Genomic DNA, 19,314 nt, shown 5'->3' on the forward strand with positions numbered 1-19,314 from the left:
GTTTTTAATATACCTTTGGATTATTGTTTTCATTGGCCCTATGAGTGGCTAACTGATTGTGCAGAGCACATGAATATGAGTTATCAAGTAACTCCACCTCACAGGTTCAAATCTATGGTGTCTTCTTTGCTTATCCAAATTTTTACTGGGCTATAGCTTGTGGAAGGATTACAGCCATGAATAGCAGCATCTGCAGTTACTATTTTCCATGCAAATTATGGGGAATTATATCCTATAGTGAAGCATTTCATGCATAGTTGGAACAGATGTAGTCAAAGCTCGGTATGTTTTTGCTTTTCCCCTTCTCTCTCTCTCTCTCTCTCTCTCTCTCTATTCATTTCTTGTGGTGCACCTAATCTGTTTTGCCAGCCAAGCTGTAGTATATGAAATCTATAAAAATATAGATGATAAAAGGTATTGTGGAACGTATCATTCTCTACTGACAAGTTGCATCTCCCCCCCCCCCCCACTATTTGGTTCAGCTCCTCTTTCATTCAGGTGTACTGGTATCCCTAGGCCTTTCAGGGCCACAGCTGGAGCGAGTGGTGATTGACAGAACCCTGATGGGGAAGCTCATCTCCGACACTATCAGCGATGGTAATTATACCCATGTGCAATTCAGTTCCCTACATTTGCAGTGGAACAGGAGGAATAGTATGTCAATTATAGTATGTCAATAGAGCAGTTATTACCACTGGGGACTTGGCAACACAACAAGTAATTGCATTTAATGCCACAGTTGCCACCCTCAGGACCAAAACCACTTTAGGAAAAATATTTAACATCAAAGTTTCTATTCTTATCAACTGTTACATTTGTTTCTAAATCTCAGTTCCTTGTATAATTTTCCCCAAAGGTATTCAAGTTTAGCACATGTAATTTCCTCCCATCTGAGAGCTTTGTTCTATATTAGTACAATGACTTGAAATAAACAGTAATACAACAGTAAAGCTTTCTGTGTGGCCTGTATCTAAAAGTTCAGTAATAATGTTAGGTTACAGTATAAATTGACTTGGTCATTTTTAATATGTTCTTCCCAGTACTGTCAGCTGTGACTGAAAGCAGTGTCCCAAGATCTCAGAAAGAGGGCTTCTTCCAGTCGTCCTCACTTGAGATCCTAAATATGTTAGGGGAACTTCAAGAGCATAGGTTCCTATTCCTTACCCATTGAAAAAAATGAACACAAAGCATGTGGCTTTTAAAATGGTATTAGGCAAAATCTTAGAGGATATCTATCAATTGTTATTAGTCAGGATAACTAATGGAACCTTCATGTGCCAAGTGCAATGTACCATCAAATAGCACTTGTTGAGCTCTTGCTTCAAGGCTTTTCTTGTGAGCATCCTTATCTGTGGGAAACAATTCCTTTAAAAAAAAAAGACTTTGAAAACTAAATACTGTCTGAGGGACATGATGGATAAAAATTGCAGCCCTAGTCTTTAAATAATCTTACATCACGTTTTTGCATGTATGTGGAAAGCACTGTACAGAAATACATTAATTTCACAATTGCCCTTCTAAGTAGATCTAATTCTGTCTTATAAAAGGACTGCTGGATAGAAGGTTCCAGATTATGCTTCTAGCTGAAACAAAGCTATACTTTGTTGTAAACTAGTATGCATTAACTGTTACAGCAATCAAATAGTATGTACAGTTGTCCAGAAAACATATGATGAATTGCAAAATGGGAAATATGTTTTTTCCCCCTGTATTTGAAAGACACTGGAAGAAGTGATATTTTTTCCTCTCCTTGTTTACTCCCCACGGCTACGCTATGCCTGCTAGTAAACACTACAGGGACCCAGAGGATGTAGCTCTCTCACCGGTTCCCAAACAATCTAAAATAGAGGACTTTTTAAACAAATCTACTTTTATAGTTCCAACAAAAAAAATGGTTTTCTCCTCTTGAAGATGATTGTGAGTGTGGGGAGAGTATTCAAGGTGAGAACGTGGAACTGGACCCAGCAATGGGGCAAGTTGATCCTGTGCCGCTCAGAGAGGGAGGAATAACAAGTCAGGAGAGCACCCAGCCTGAGACGGCTGCTTGCAAAATTAAGTTCATATTGCACGAGGAATGCTTTATCTATAAACTACGATAAGACGTAGGTCATTGTATTTGGGAAGCATTCTAAAAAGCATGTTTGGCACCTGGATGAACACATCATAAACCAAGTAATATGTTTAAATATCTGGGATTGATTTATTCAGAAACGGCATCTTGGAATACACAGCTATCCAATATTAAATTGCAAGCCTTTAAATCAGCAAAAGCCATTCTGAAATTTGCTGCCTGTAAAGGTGGAAATCTGGTCAACCCAGCTCTATCTGTGTATAAAGCAAAAACAATGGCCCAGATTTTATATGGTGCAGAGGTTTGGGGTTCCTCAAAGGTCTCTGGTTTGGAACCCCCACAAAATTATTTTTTAAGAGTTCTTTTAGGTTTACCCAAAGACACGCAATCTGCCATGGTCAGGTTGGAAACTCGCATGTTGAGCATAGAGAGCCAAATAGATAAAAGAATTCTCTGTTACTGGTTTAGAGTTCAACAGATGGACAACACTAGGCTATCAAAAAAATGCCTGATTGAGCTCTCAAATGGATTACCCCTTAAAAACTGGGTACATCATGCTGCCCAACTGATGGGCAAATTTAACTTCTCAGTGACTGAGATTAAAGAACTCCCCTTATATTCACAGAAAAATATTTTTAAACAAACCATAAGGGCAGTGGCAACTAAAAACGATCTAAACTCTATGTATAATCATCAAAACTATATTTGGCTATATAAGCCTAAGACTTCCCTCATCCCTGACTGTTGGTTTTCCCACCTACTCTCTAATATTGCATTTTCGTAAGTTTTTTTTTATTATTAAACCTTAGTCTTTATCAATCATTTATATATTATACTTAATAATAATTAATAATCATTTAACCTTACAAAACTTCTTGTAACCCTACTAGCAATGTGTCATGGTATTGACGGAGAATGAAGGGGAGGAGGAGAGACAGGCAGAGGAAGGGGGCAGGAAGTGGCGGTGGAGGAAAGAAGGGAAAGCCAGGAGGAGGGACAGCTCACAGATGTTGGAACAGAGCCTCAACACTGCACAGGAAGTTCTGGCACAGACAAAGAAGCAATGCCTCTTCCGTCTGCCCAGGAAAGGAGAGTGTTAAAGAGGAGGGGACAGAGACATCACATGAAAATTCCACGTCTTTTCTGTTGGAGAAGGGGCGGGCATAAGGCACTCCCAGAATCTGAGCAGGAGGATTCGGATGCATGATTGTAACGTGCTGCTTGTACATATGTAAAATAAAGACTGTATATATGTATCTCTGAGTGAGCAGAGGCATTTCTTACGGAGAGCGTTCAGAAGCCATCACACGATGTCAGTCGTTTACAATTGTCTTTCAGATATAACATAAATTTATTCCAGTCTTTCAGAAAAGTCTGGTCCTGCTGGGTCCGAATTTTCCCCGTCAATTTCGCCCATTCTGCATAGTCCAATAGTTTCATCTGCCACTCTTCTTTCATTGGTATCTCTTCTTGTTTGCATCTTTGGGCTAATAATATTCTTGCTGCAGTTGTTGCATATAAAAACAATGTTTTATCTTGCTCGTGTATTTCTCTACTTACAATACCTATCAAGAAGGCTTCTGGGGTTTTTTTATAAATGTATATCATTTCCCAAAAAGCCTTCACCTCCTTACAAACCCACCACATATGATAAAAGGTACCTTCTTTTTCTTTACATTTCCAACATTGATTATTTGTTCTATACATTTTTGCTAATTTCACTGGTGTTAAGTACCATCTATACATCATTTTCATTATATTTTCTTCAAGCAAACTGCATGCAGTAAAATTTATTCCATCTTTCCACATCCTTTCCCAATCTTCTAACTGTATATTATGACCAATATCTTTTGCCCAATGTATCATTGCAGATTTAACTTCTTCATCTTTTGTATGCCATTCCAAGAGTAACTTATACATTTTTGACAATACTTTTACTTTATTGCTTAATAAATCCAATTCAAACCTGGATCTTTTATATTCAAATCCATTTTTCTTTTTATCTTTAAACACTTCATTTATTTGACAATAATGCAACCAATCATATACCAGATTTTTAATTTCCTCATAAGGTTTTAATTTCCACTGATTATCTATTTCCATCACCAAATCTCCACAGGTGGTCCAATTTTTTTTATAGTTGTTGCCTCCAACAGCGACAACTATCACGGCGTTTTACACTCTAATAAACTCTTATATCTATTCCACACCTCGTATATTGATTTTCAAATTATGTGGTTCAAAAAACCTTTGTGAACTTTTACCTTCTCATACCATAAATGTGTGCCACCCAAATCTGTTATCAAATCCTTCCACATATAATAGATCTGTGTTTTTTAACAATATCCAATCTCTTAACCAACAAAGGCAAGAAGCTTCATAATACAATTTCAGATCTGGTAGAGAGAAACCTCGTCTTTCTTTAACATCTGTAAGTAATTTAAATTTTATTCTTGGTTTCTTCCCTTGCCAGATAAATCTTGTAATTACTTTTTGCCCCTCTTTAAAATCACGCACACCATGTAAAATCGAGATTGACTGAAAAAGAAACAACATCTTGGGTAGTACATTAATTTTGATTACTGAAATTCTACCCCATAGGGATAATTTCATTCTTAAAAGAGATTTCCTACATCCTCCATTCATCCTGAGGCTACTTCCAATAGATTTATATGATAACATACAGAAAGTTTTAGGCAGAGATATTCTAAATTCATTGTAGCATCTGTGTAGAAATTAAAATGAGTAGCATAGGCCTGATGCGATGGTTAGCAAGGAGGTCAGTTCTTGACAACAAATGCTGAATACTTTCACGCTTTATCTGTAGTAGTACTTTCTGCATATTGGCAGTTTTCTAAACTTTAGAAGGCAGACAGTTGGGACAGTTCGCTTCTGGTATGTTGTATGTGAAAACTTCCCAGATTTGTCTGTCCTTTGACTCAACAGCTGCAAGAAACTCAACTGCTGTAGTCGAATCTGCCACCTCTCTGGTACTTTCCCCCCCATGTATGCTTGATTGCAGCTGACTAACAGTATTTTCACTCAATCAGTGAAAGCTATCATAAAAGAGAGTTAGATTTCAAATTCTAAAATAACTGAAGAAGAAATGAATATAGGATGAGAAAGCATTATTATATTACAGAAGGGATTTGGAATATGATAATTTATTTAGCTGTACTTAATCTGAGTACCCCCTAAGCTTTATTTCTCATTTCCAGCAAGATCCTGAGAAGATGAAACACTGATGTCCTTTAGGAGATCACAGAAGGCTGAATGTAATATTTTAAGGTGTAGCATTGAAAATTTGCTTTTCTTTCCCCAGTGTCTCAGTGGAGACTTCAGTAATTTGTTTTATTGGTGGTGACAGTCAGGTATTACAGTGTTGACAGTTTTTCTTTGTTTTTCAGCTGTTCTTACAGACAGTTTCATGATCTTGTCATTTTGGGAGCAAAGCAAACTCTGCTTTATTCAGTTCACAAAGAAGGCAAATTCTCCTGATGCAAACATAAAGCTTGAGAAACTCTCCTCCTTGGATTTTAAGGTACAACCACCTGTGATGTTTGCAAGTTTGATCATTATAATTATGGGCAAACGTATACTAAGAGTGGATAGGTAATAAGTGTCACTTACTAAAATATCCAAAACTAATTTTGAAATTGTAGCAATTTGAAAGGTTTTAGTTTTTTTAAAAAAACTGAAGCTTGAAACAGCCAAGTATTATAGATAACTCTTTTAAATGACTCCCAAAGATAAAGTAACTTTAGGCAGACTACTCCTGGATTAACTGGATGGCATTTTACCATTGTACTGTTGAGAGTGTATTAACTTATGGTCTCTGTGTGTGGTTTGGGTGTCACAGTTAGGGAAAAAACCAATGCTGTCCAGTTGTAAAGACTGCAGAGAGAATAATTGGGTGCACTCTTCCCACCTTGGATCAAATCTATGCTTCCGGGTGCCATAAGAAAGCTGCAGAGATAGCGCAGGATAGTGCGCACCCCGGAAATGATCTCTTTCAGCTTTTGCCTTCTGGAAAGAAGGTACAGGGTTATAAAGACTAGGACTAGCCACCTGAGAAACAGTTTCTATCCAAATGCGATTTTCGTTTTAAACGCAGTGTAAGGAGTCTCTGGAAGGGACGCGGGTGGCACTGTGGGTTAAACCACAGAGCCTAGGACTTGCTGATCAGAAGGTCAGCGGTTCAAATCCCCGTGACGGGGTGAGCTCCCGTTGCTCGGTCCCTGCTCCTGCCAACCTAGCAGTTTGCAAGCACATCACAGTGCAAGTAGATAAATAGGAACGGCTCTGGCGGGAAGGTAAACAGCATTTCCGTGCACTGCTCTGGTTCACCAGAAGCGGCTTAATCATGCTGGCCACATGACCCGGAAGCTGTTTGCGGACAAACGCCGGCTCCCTTGGTCTATAGAGCGAGATGAGAGCGCAACCCCAGAGTCAGTCACGACTGGACCTAATGGTCGGGGTCCCTTTACCTTTTAAGGAGTCTCTATGGGAGTATATTGTATTTACCGTAATTATGGGGTATCAGAGTTCTTAGGGGCTAACCAGGTTAGGATAGCTGGGATAGCAGGCTTGTTGGTTTTTGAATATCTGATGTAGATTTTTTCAATTTTGTTGTTCTGTATTGGACATATTGTATCATATTTATTATGCTAAGCATCTATAGTATAGGATTCTAAATAAAATGGGTTTCTGTCTTGAGTTAGTAATCTAGGATCTCCTATATTTGTTTCTAAAACAGAGATAATTTGCTCACCATGGAACTGGAGAGCCACAGATATTCACAACAGTATAGTAATTTAAAATAAAATAATGGTACAAATGATGATGATCTTTACAAATGATAATAATTGGGAGGGTCTAAGGCAAGTGTGAAGGGGCCACGTCTTCTGCAAATCTGGCTGGATATGGCTGCCCACCCACCTTTCTGCATGAATGCTGTAGAGGAGATTACTGTATGCGACAGAGATCCAGAATGTGAGGCAACTTAGATGATATGTACTATTTAGCTTTGATACAGGGGTTTTGGAATGAATTTTTCCCTTCTTAACGTAACTGGAAAATGCACAAAATATGAGGCTGGAGATTCTTCAAAGCAAATAAGTAAACTTTTTTATTTCATATTGTCTCTTTTCAAAATACAGAGTGGAGATTAGTAAAGAGGCTGGTCTCTAGTGCATCGAAAGAATCCCTCCTCCCCTCACCCCTAAGTGGTGCTAGAATGCAGAATGCAGGAAAATGTTTTGCTCCCCAATATTTTTTAATCCTGCCACTTTTTTCTTCTTTTATTTTATTTTTGCTTAATCGGGTTTATAGCAGTAAGGCTGGCTTTTCTTGGATTATGTTACACTTTTTACCACATTAAATTATAACTTGTTTGTTGGGAATGCTCTCTGCTAGAATGGACATCAAATACATTTTCCAGGCTGTTTCAGTTCAAGGCCTCCTTTCAGCACTGACTTGTGTTTGCAAGATTGATCCAACCTCTGTAACATGGATTTGAGACAGTTCACTGTTCACAAGGAACTGAGCTGATATGTTGTTTACTTCAAAATGATGCACACTTGTGCCTGGCTGAGTATTTGTTAAGCGTGGGCTTTTAGTACCCATGATCATGATCTGTGGACATTTAGCCTAACTGCAAAGCTATATTGGGAGGGCATCTGCTTTGATAATTTATTTTCTAACCATGTTTACCACTAACCTTGTTTCTGGACCCATATGCATAGCCCAGTACATATTATGCCAGAAACATTATATCTATTTAAGAAAAGAAGGAAAAACCACAGGCAGCTTTGATCCATTGCGGGGGTGGGGGAGGTCAAAGCAGTATCAATAACACAATACTTATTAGGACCATCTAAAATCACAAATCAGTAAGCTGCCTTTTGAGTTTAACAGAACTCTTCCTCAGATTTGATGTTTAAAAAACAAAGTTGCTAGTTGAGGGCACAGTGGAAATTCAGTCTGGAATATGTTAACAGTTTTAAAATGATAATGCAGGAGACTCTTTGCAGATTTATTAGGTTAGACTGTGACCTGTACATATGGTCACAGGCTGTACCAAGGTATTTATAGAAAAATAAGTAATGGCACTCTTATTTTGAAATTATGAATAGATAGTTATATCTGCATCTGGCACTTAAAGGAGGTTTCTTAAAGGACTCCCTCCCCCTGGCCCAGTACACCTCCAAGCCTGGCAGAAAAATAAAATTCAGAGAAGCACTTTGGAAGGACAAGCCCTCACTTTTCACAGTTAGTTCACCATGTTATTTATTCTCAATTTTTCTACAAAAGTATCAAAAGAACCAGACTTACCTTATAAACAGGAGGGGAGGAGGGCTGTGTGGCTTCCATGCTGCTGTCTTTCTCCCATTACATGTGTCACTCTGTAAGCTGTTCCCACTCATACACTCTGAACTTCGTTTTGGAAAATTTATGCAGCACATTGAGCCCATCTTTGTGGCAACTTACTTATGAGATGCCCAAGCTCACAATGTCTTCAGTCTGTTATGTTTCCCCAGGAATTGAGCTGGGCAGGAGGATGGTAGCAGCCAGGTGTTTGCCACATTAATTGCCCTAGCTGCAGGGCGGCAAAAGATGAGATATGGTGATTATTTTTTGATATTTTTAGTAGGCTCCAGTTTTCAGCCGTATCAGAAAACTTACGGAAAACTGAGAATTCATAGACCATGTTCCCAACAAAATCAGCGAACTCATCCAGATTGATACAGGTAATATTGCCAGATTGATACAGATGAGACTAAAGAAGGCGCAAGGCACTGCTGCTCCAGTGACACCTGTACCCACCTCCTAGGCTTACACCATTAAATTTGTAAGGTTCCCCAATTAATAGTATGTAGTATCCATTACCCAAGAGAATGGCAAACTGGGGCCAGATGGCTGGAGACCATTGCTCAGTTCAACTCCTGCACCCATGTGCCACTGAACAGTCTTCCTAGACCAAAGTGGTATAAAGAAGTGGAACCTTTGTCACTCCCATCATCCTTGACCATTGGTTATGCTGGCTTGCCTGCGTTCAACAATGTCTGATAGAGCAACACTTGTTGAATAAAAATCAACATAGCTTCTACATAGGCAGCAAGAGCAGCTTGTGTATGAGGTGCAGACAATGGTGCTGTTCTGGTGGCAGCAATGTGCTTGTCTGGGCAGGGTAAGGTAGCAGCAATGAGGTCTGGGGAGCTCCAGGTTCGTACATGTACTTTTGTGGGGCTGTTGCCCCAGTGCTCCTCCCATCTTACTACTACTGCCTTGCCACATCCCCATGCCAAAGAACACAGTACTGCCCAGAGAACGCTGCTGCCTCCACCTCCTCTTCTTTGCGGCAGCACTGAAATGTAAGTCTTGTCTCACTGACCCTTTAGAGTTCTTTGAGTGTCAATATGCGTCTAGATAGGGGTGATCTAGTAGGCATTGTAATTAATAGACTTTAAGAAAGCTTTTGATAAAATTCCTCACAAAAGGGTCTTGATTCAAGAACAAAAGTTGGCTACAACTCATAATTAGTGAGGAGGAAATTTAACCAGAAGCCTGGCTTAGTTTGCCTTAGTTTAGTGTGGCAGTAAAAAAAAGACTGGAGAGGAGCGGAGTGACTGCATGCTCTTTTCTGCGAGCCTACAGATTTGCAGGGGCTCATTTAGCCAAGGTTTGGTTTAGCACAGAGCTTTCCAAACTGTGTCACAACACATTAGAGTGTCGGCTGCAGTGTGTCACACAGACACTCTCCGTGCTCCTCCCAGGACTGGAAAGGGGTTACTTTAGCCTCCGATTTGGTAGTAAAGCTTAATTACTGTGTCGCGAAATGATGCATGTCTAAAAAGTGTGTCACCAACATGAAAAGTTTGGAAAGCTCTGGTTTAGCATGTTTTGTGAACCAGGCCACTGAGTCCGGACACTGACCATGCCCCCTTCCCTTTGGAGTGACAGCATCCCATGTTGGGTTGCCATTCTTTCTTTTTTCTTTTATTTCATAGAGTCAATCTTTTTTTTAAGATCTCCTTCCAGGTCATCTTCTCCAGAAGCAAAGTTAACCCTTGAATTTACATTTTCTTCTTTATAGGTATTTTCAATGAAAAACCTGCTGCTTCTGTAACAAACTGTAGAATAAAGTGTTAGAAATATCTAGAAATATCTATATATCTACTTGACTCCTATTATATATCTATTTTTATTTTGTGGGTATTGTAGTGGTTTAGTTCTGATAGACTTGGCAAGAGTTTGGAAGTTCTAATCTTTACTTTCCTTCGACTGATGCATGCATGTATTAAACGTTCAAAGGGATTATGTTTTTACAACTACTACCTATAAAACTGAATACAGCATAGGAAGTGGCATTATGTTATATATCACTTTAGTGTTATTGAATTGTAATTTTCTTTTTTTTAAATGTATCATAAATTAAACAGTCAAAAAACTCAAGAGTTGAAAAAGACGAACTAATTTCCCCCCTTAATTTCATTTTTTCTTAATTACTCAATCCAGCACCTCTGCATTTGGGGGGTGGGGCACAGTACACTGCTTACATGTAGAGGAGGGAAACCAGCAAGCACAGGAAGGGTGGAATATTATAACTCTATTTATTCTCCATTGTTCATCTTGCTCTTAACTGATGGGATCTGACCGATGCCGTCTTGTTCAGACAACTTTCACCACTAGTAATTGTGTGAGTCTGAGTTACTGAATTGGTCCATGGGAAAGGTGTCTACTGCTAGGCACCATCAACTTGATGGCAAAATAGAGTAAAGGAGGTGGGGAGCAGTGGGAGTACGTTTGGAAGGCCTTCTTCTCTGACCTTTCCCCCTCAGTCATTCACACATTATTATTCATTTAGGAAATTTATACATTAAATCCCCCCCCAAAATTATAGAAAAAAATTCATATAAAATAATTCCAGGATAGTTTACATAAAAATATCAGCAAAGACATAGAATATAATTAGCTTAAAAACATTGTATTGAAACTAGATTAGTACACAATAAGTTAGTTTTGGAGGGGCAATTACAGATAAAGCAATTAGCCTTAGAGGGGAAAAAATGAAAATTACTAACTTTAATATCTAATAATTTATTTGATTGTGAGCTCTGTCAGCACACATCTTAAAAATACTACCATTCCATTTCCCCTTTAATCTTCTAAATTCCCAGCATCTTGGAAAGTTAAACCATTGACCTTTTACAAGTTTTTCATTCCTATAGCTTTTTAATCCATTTCAATTTACTGAGGAGTCAGAAGGGAGAGTACAAGGAGTTAATGTTTACTGTGAGAGAACAACAGTGGTAATTACTTTGATTTCAGTTCCTTTTGATGTGTATTCAGGGGATGAAGAGGTCAATAATATTATGACCATGCAAATAGAAAGAAGTTCTTTTGGCCATAAAAAATAGCAAAGGATTATTAAAGCATTAACCTTGATTTTTAATGGCCTTGGTTGAGTGGTGAGATCACAATTTGGATGAGCCTGATTATTTACTAAATACAATACATAAATGCAACGGGTTCTTAACACCCATTGCACTCTGGCATTATCGCATTACTGCCATCCTTTGTTGCCTTGCAGACAGGAATATGAAAGCAATCTGTCATGTAGTGAGACTGGCTCCAGAAGCATTTCTCTGATAAGAAGACCCCCTGCCCTTTGCTAGTGTCTGGTCCAGTAGGCTTAGCCATGCGCTTAATCCCCAGAAAGTGGTTCGATTATTGCTGACCAGCAATAGCAAGATAGGTTTTTTCCACCCCCCTAGCTATCAACCTTCCATTAATTCCTTAAGCAGAAATGTGGTGCAATCTATATTTCCTTGGCATGTGTCACCCAGATGGTGTACTGCTCATGTTTTCAAATAACCATGCTCCAAAATAACATAGTTTGAATAATAAATGCCACAAATCCTTTTGGAGGAATAGAGGCACACAATTCTCAAGAGCCACATAAACTTTACGCAAGATGCTATGGCTCATCCATATTACTTGGTGAAAAGTACATCTTCCCTTACAGCACTTGGCATTCTTAATCCAGGAGAAAAATAAATGGTACATCCAAACATTGTAAATGACCTTTTAATGTTTGAAGCTGTGTCTGAAAAAAGTAGCCTTAGCCTTTTGGTCAGTATTGCAGAACTTAATATGAGTAGCATTAAATCCTTACATGCAGGTCGATGCTGTCAAGCAACCATGACTGTGTGTTTTGGTATTGATTGGAGTCACAGCAGTAAATTCCTCCTTAACTCATGTGCTTCCTTATCCACCTATAAAACTAGGGACATAAGTATCTCTGCTTACAGGATTCTTTTGTTTACATGTACAAATGACGGGATGGAACTCATACATGAGTACATGTCGTAATAGTGAAGCTAGTTCCTAGATGTTTTCAGTATTAGGGTTACATTTAAATACAAATTTAGATGTAATCTATATATAATCAAGCACTGTTAATCCCATTGATTTCTATGGAAAAATTAAGCAAAATCCTTAAAATGTAACATTGAAAAAAAGAACTGAAAAACTCTCAAATTTGACCCATCCCATCACTATATGTAATGCACATACCATTTTTACTATGTGCAGTAGTAACGCATAGTAATTATTAAAAATGAGCAGTGTGCTTTTCCATATATCAGTATACGTACAGGATACAGCTTAATACCCTTTTTGATCCATTTTTCTCATCTCACAAAAAATATTTTGAAACACATTGTTTACTGGCTCATTTGGAGAAGAGATTGTTGTTCACAATTTTTATTTTGGTACAGTAAGACAGCAGATATAAGAGTTCTGAAAAAAATTGCAGTCACCCTCACTGTGATTCCTTTCCTAAAAAGCAGATAGAAATAGCTACTAAGATTAAGCACTGACCACAGAATCTAAGAGTGAAAGTTAAATAAATTAAAAGTAAAGAAACAGCTACACGATAAAGCAATTTTTTTAAAAACTACCACAGCTTGAAGATGTTAATGTCAATTCTTCTGCATATTCCAAATACGTGTAGTCCAAAAAGAGCTACAGAATCACTACATAGCCCAGTGAATGACACCTGGTGCCCCGCACCAGTTAAGGGTGCTAAAACCATATATATATATTAATAAATAACATTAAAAATAACATTTCTCCTTAGGCTAGCCTGTCCAGATACATAGAATGTTGACATGTGTTTTAATCTGGTTTTTAGCTTATCATTAATTTTACATATTTTTAATGTTTTAAATAATTGTTTTAACTGCTTTGTTGATAATTTGTTTTATTCTTCTTTTAAACTGCTTTTAAGATTTTTTTACATTCAAGTGGTGTATACAACCTCAGTGTCACAATCCAAATGTAATTGACGGGTGGGCCTTGTAACTGCTTAAGTGTAAAAAAAACAGAAGTTCCACTCACTGACATCCTATAACATGTCTAGTTTTGCCCTTAATTTTAAGTTCAGCACTACATGTTGTGCAAAGCATCTGCAAACTTAATTAAGATTCATGCTCCTCAAATAGAATACATTTATGGACAAAACCCAGCTACTTCTTTTAGGTTTTAGATTTTCAACAGGAGAGTTAAGCACAAGTTTAAATATATTGTTGTTGTGTACTTACATAGCACCATCTGTGAACAATGCGCTTTATAAAGTCCGGGTATGATAGGTTGCTACCCAGTGAAGCTTTCCATCTAAAATAGTCAAAGAGAAAATGGAGGCATGGGAGAAGAATGGGTGTTTATGTCAAATTCATGATTGTTTTCAATTATTTCTCCCACTGCCGTCAGTTGAACTTAAACGCCTACGGTTGGCTAGATCTGGAGCTTCCATGTTTTTCTGACCCTTGGGCACCTTTTCAAACCAGAGAAACACATGGACACTAAGTCCACAGCACAAGCTATTACATTATTACAACAGAAACTTCTTTCAAGCCTGATTTGGGTTGGGGTAGGAGTGAGGAAGGCACTCTGTGGGCACCAGGGATAGCCTCCATAGGCACTGTGTGCCCCACACAGATCATCCACCAAGGTGATCAAAGCTATCTCTGTTTCATAACTACCTGAAACTGGATTGATGTTCATAATTATATGAATTGATTTGCATTGTTTCCATAAAATTACCTAAGGCATAGTCTCATACAAGCAAAACCTCTTAAAGATATGTTTCCAACAATTAATTTTAAAAACAGAGCAACTTTTAAAAGTTTGTCAGGCAGCTTGCTCTGCAGTAAACCAGATAAACTTGGAGACACAAACTTTTTAAAAAATTCTGATGCCCATCAATAAAGAATTGCAATCAATGCTTCCATAATTCACATGTGATTTATAGAAATAATCATGCATGCAAATGAATTTTGCTGTGAACTCAAAATATATTGTTATAGTGGTAAGTATATATTTGTTCCTGTTACACAGGTTATTATTACCAGTTCAGTATTCATCCATATATTGCTTCTTTCCTCTAAAGCCAATGGATTGGTTTCTGTTCTGTAACGCTCCTAATCCCCATAGCTTGAGGTAGACAGTGGTATTTCTTTCTCTGATCCATCCTCACAATAGCACTGAGAAACCAGCAGTGCTGTTTCTATTTCATAGATAGGGAACTGAGACTGAAATCTAGTGATGACTTTCACCAATCTTCTCCAGGTTCAAGTTCAATTCAAGACAAGACCATATTGTCTGCTGTGTTACATTAATTCTGGAGAGTTTCTTCACTACTATTCTGGGCTATCGCTGCAAGTGAAATCAAAGAATAGATGGGATTCAACTGGAAAAGGAAGTAGTGTCTTCATTGGACAAATCATAGTTTTACATGCAGAATGATTTTGTGAGAACCTAGGTGTAGACAGCCTAAGTAACAAAAGTGTTGCTTTTCTAATTTCAGATGTGTCCTGCATTTTTCCCCCTCAGATATCTTATATTGATACACCCGAGCTAGGCAATAGAAGAACAAAGCATCATCTGGCAATAAATAGCAAAGAAGATAGAGTTATATGCTGGTGGTTGACGGCAAAGGATGAAGTGTGGCCTTGGTCTCCTGGTTCCAGTGAAAGGGAGAGAGCCAACTTGCTGCTCTTGACCTATGAGCATGGCAGCTTGCAGGTAGACATTTAAATTAAATCCTGGTAATCTTCATGTTTAACACTGTTACTGTGTGTTGGTTATTTACTTATTTATTTATTTGAAAATGGTTTTACCCAACATTTCATCCCAAAGCACTTCCAGAGTGGCCTACAGAAGATCAGTAACACATGAGGCAGCCACCTCAGGCTTACAGTCTAAAAAACAATGCATAAAGGAAAAAGGATGAGAAGGGTGGAAAAACACAAGCAAACTCAGGTGTTGTGTGTGTGTGTGTGTGTGTGTGTGTGTGTGTGTGGTCATTTTAAATAAACACAACAATCAATTTACAACAACAGTGTCATTCTTTAAAACAGCAGAAGAAATGAAATGGAAAAAGTTGAAAAAGTCTTAAATGACCAGTTTGAATTGATGTTAGGCTGAAGTATTCAGGTCCAATAATTTTTGTCTGGAAAGGGGTGCCATCTGGTGAGGGGGCAGCCAGCCCCAATATTTTCAATAAGGGGTCTGTGCCCCCCCAAAAAAATACTCTGCGGCAATCCCCTTATGCATGCTAAACATACTCAGCTCCTTCAGTCGTTCCTCATGGAGCTTGGTTTCCAGACCCTTAATCATCTTGGTTGCCCTTCTCTGCCCACATTTCAACTTCTCAACATCCTTCCTAAATTGTGGTGCCCAGAATTGGACACAGTATTCCAGGTGTGGTCTAACCAAGGCAGAATAGAGTGGTACTATTAATTCCCTTGATCTGGATGCTATACTTCTGTTGATGCAGCCTAGTATAGCATTCGCTTTTTTGCTGCTGCTGCTGCATCATCATCATCATCATCATCATATTATTGACTCATGTTAAGCTTGTGGTCCACCAGGATCCCTAGATCCTTTTCACATGTATTGCTAGTAAGCCAGGTGTCCCCCACCCTATATTTGTGCATCTGGTTCTTCCTGCCTAAGTGCAGAACCTGACATTTGTCCCCGTTTAAATTCATTTTGTTACCTTGCACCCAGTTCTCCAATCTGTTACGGTCATTTTTAATTTTGATTCTGTCTTTTGCGGCATTAGCTACCCCTCCCAGTTTGGTGTCACCTGCAAATTTGATGAACATCCCCTCAATTCCTTCATCCAAGTCATTTATGAAGATGTTGAACAACAACAGGCCCATGACAGAACTCTGCGGCACCCCACTTGTCACTTTTCCCCAGGATGATGGGGAGCCAGTAATGAGTACTCTTTGGGTTCGGTCAGTCAACCAGCTACAAATCCACCTAACAGTTCCCTCGTTCAACCCACATTTTACGAGCTTCCTCACAAGAATGGGGGACTTTGTCAAAAGCCTTACTGAAATCAAGATACACTATGTCCACAGCATTCCAAGTTTGTAACTCCATCAAAAAAAGAAATGAGATTCTTCTGGCATGACTTATTTTTGATAAACTCATTCTGGGTCTTAGTAATCACAGTATTCTTTTCTAAGTGCTCACAGACTGACTGTTGAATTATCTGTTCTAGAACCTTTCCTGATATTGACGTCAAGCTCACAGATCAGTAGTGGGTCTCCCCCCCCCTTCTGAAGATGGGGACAACATTTGCATGCCTCCAGTCTGCAGGGACCTCCACTGTTCTCTAAGAACTCTCAAACTTTATAGACAGAGGCTCTGAGATTACATCCACAAGCCCCTTTAGTATCCTTGGGTACCTCAGGCCCTAGAGATTCAAATTTATTTAAAGTAGCTAGATGTTCCCTTAGCACCTTGTTTCCTATCTTGGGCTACAGCTCCCTCCTTACATTGTTTATTCTGTTATCTCCAGGTTGGACACTGTTTTCAGGTGAAAACAAAGTAGCTTGTTCTTGTTTGTTCTTCCTCTTGTTCTTCATATGGATTGTCAGCAAAAATGTCCCAACATGTCTTCTACCCAATTCAGGATGGAGGGCAGAGTCTCAAGAAATTTTGGCAGGGGGGAGAGCAGGCAGAGTCTTTGGGCCTATCAGCTGCATACAGCACACCAAAACCTTTTAAGATTTATGTTGGGAACAGTGCAACTGTCAGCCATATTTCTACTGAGATAATGATTCTGAGAAGATCACAAGTCCTTAGGAATGAAAGATGACAGGAACCAGCTTAGTTGCTTCTGGTTCCCTACTAAGTTTCACTCAAGATAGTTGGTATCCAAACCCTGTAAAATGATGCCAGATTTAAATGAATAAAAACAACAGATTTCAAATAAAGTAAAATGAATAGCACCCACAATATCAACAAATTAGACTGTTCACAGAGATGGGAATACAGTGCATAAGCAATAAATTTGTAGGTAGAGCCTTAAATGTTTAAGCAATTGAAGAAAAAAACAAATACACATTTCTTCAGGAGTGTATGTAGGAGTCTCCATGTATTGAAATTTTCACTCAGCATTTCTAATTAGTTTTTTTTACACAGTTTCATAGTGTGAAATTAAACTAGCAGTTTGCTAACATCTGTAAAGTAAATCAAACAGTTTTCTCATCTTAAAGACAGACAATTCAGTCACAGAGGGCTAATTTTTATGTTTCCTTTATTTTCCTTTTTATCTTCCTGGTAAGCCAATTTTCTGCTTAAAATCTAATGTTTAAAACTATTATTTCCTTCAGTATGGGGGCTTTATCCCTTCTTCTCTACTTCTATGCAAAATGATGCAATTATTTATGTGCTTCAAAGTGTGCAGAAAAGAGCAAGTACCTATTGAAATAAGAATCAGGATTATTATTTTGCATCCCAAACATAAGGTTACAAGGACTATACATAAGATAGCAAATGCTCTAATTGCAAAGATTAGTTAAGCTTTTAATGGTTCATCTTTTCTTTTTGTCTGGACTAAGGTTATATAGATAGTGCTCTTTTCTTGATTAGCTAGATCAGGCTGCTAAAATGGAAATGTGCAACAATTGTACGTAGCAATTTTTAAAGTAGAAAACCAATCTAATTATATTGAATTATATTTTAATATTACTTTCTGCTACCATTACTGTTAATACACTAAAAAAAAATTGCATCATGTCTGCTTAGTGCAGCTTATACACTACATGATGGGTAAGGCAGAGAAGTCCCTGCTCACATTTCTTAAAAGTTAGAGTTCTGTCTGCAAGGTACCTTTCTGTGATGTCCATTTACTGCTGTGTACAAACTAAATAAGAATATGGATTTGGGGAGCAGACAATGAATGTCTCCCAACTCAGACAATTCAGGCAATCTCCTACTAGAAATGGGCAGGTCAATCTATTTTCAATCAGTATCAGTTTTGCATGTGTTCATTCATTAGTCTGTTGAGTTTTCTTAATATTTTTTAATCTGCATGAGAATTTGTTTTTAAATACAGTAATGTATTTTATCATAAGATACATATTCAGATACATATATTATCCCAGTATTCATAATTCTAAGTTTTATCCTGAAATACATATTTTGTACTGTGCTTTGGTACTTTTTGAGAGGACAACTATTATCACAAATTTTAGAGAACTGTCAAATCTGAAGAATAAGGACATTCTCTTCTGCACATTTTTTCTGGGAAGTGCACTGCCATTCATAGAAATCAAATTCCTCAAGCCTCCCCATCTCTTATACTCTTAGTTATAGGGAGCAGAAGAGAACAGGCAAAGAGAACTATTCCACTCACTCAACAAATCTAGAAGAGGCATCACCATTTGGAATGGAAACACTAATCCAGATCAGAAAATACTGCTTTCTTATATGCAGTTGTGCCACTTGTTCCAGCTCTTACTTCAGAACATCCAGCTTCTTAAAGCATATTTTAATTGTTTATGTTTTGCTCTTTAAGTTTGTTATCAGCCCTGGATGCTATTTTTGAGGAAAACGCTAGGGTGCAAATATTTTTTAATAAATAAATAGTTTTGAGGTATTTCTTATTCTTGAAATGTTGATCTGGTGACCTTTTTATGAAAAATGATGCTGTGTAGAAAAGCAGATGAAGTTTAACTTTTTTCTCTCATTACCATCATCTTGCAATATTCTGCGGAAAAGGTGTGTTGTGCCCTTATTGCAGTTTTCAAAGAATGGATGTCGCCATTCTCCTTCCATTATTACACTGTCTCAAACTCATCAAGTATAACTGCGGGAAAATGTTTTTCTCAAAGTCTTTCTCTCCATACACAAATATGAACAGCTGTATGCCCACTTTT

At 38.1% G+C, this 19,314-nt stretch overlaps 1 protein-coding gene across 13 annotated transcripts in view; it reads left to right on the forward strand.

Annotated features, from left to right (window-relative positions):
• Window positions 1–19,314, forward strand: part of WDPCP (WD repeat containing planar cell polarity effector) — a 195,272-nt gene that overhangs the window by 74,022 nt on the left and 101,936 nt on the right. For all 13 annotated transcript variants that reach the window (XM_083606502.1, XM_083606498.1, XM_083606499.1 and 10 more), the window contains exons 7-9: window positions 483–597; window positions 5,479–5,612; window positions 14,969–15,160. In XM_083606502.1, the coding sequence (XP_083462628.1) occupies window positions 483–597; window positions 5,479–5,612; window positions 14,969–15,160 (441 nt within the window). The remainder of the gene's footprint in view (window positions 1–482; window positions 598–5,478; window positions 5,613–14,968; window positions 15,161–19,314) is intronic.

Source organism: Podarcis filfolensis, assembly GCF_964270895.1.
Source record: "Podarcis filfolensis genome assembly, chromosome: 3".
Lineage (NCBI taxonomy): Eukaryota > Metazoa > Chordata > Lepidosauria > Squamata > Lacertidae > Podarcis > Podarcis filfolensis.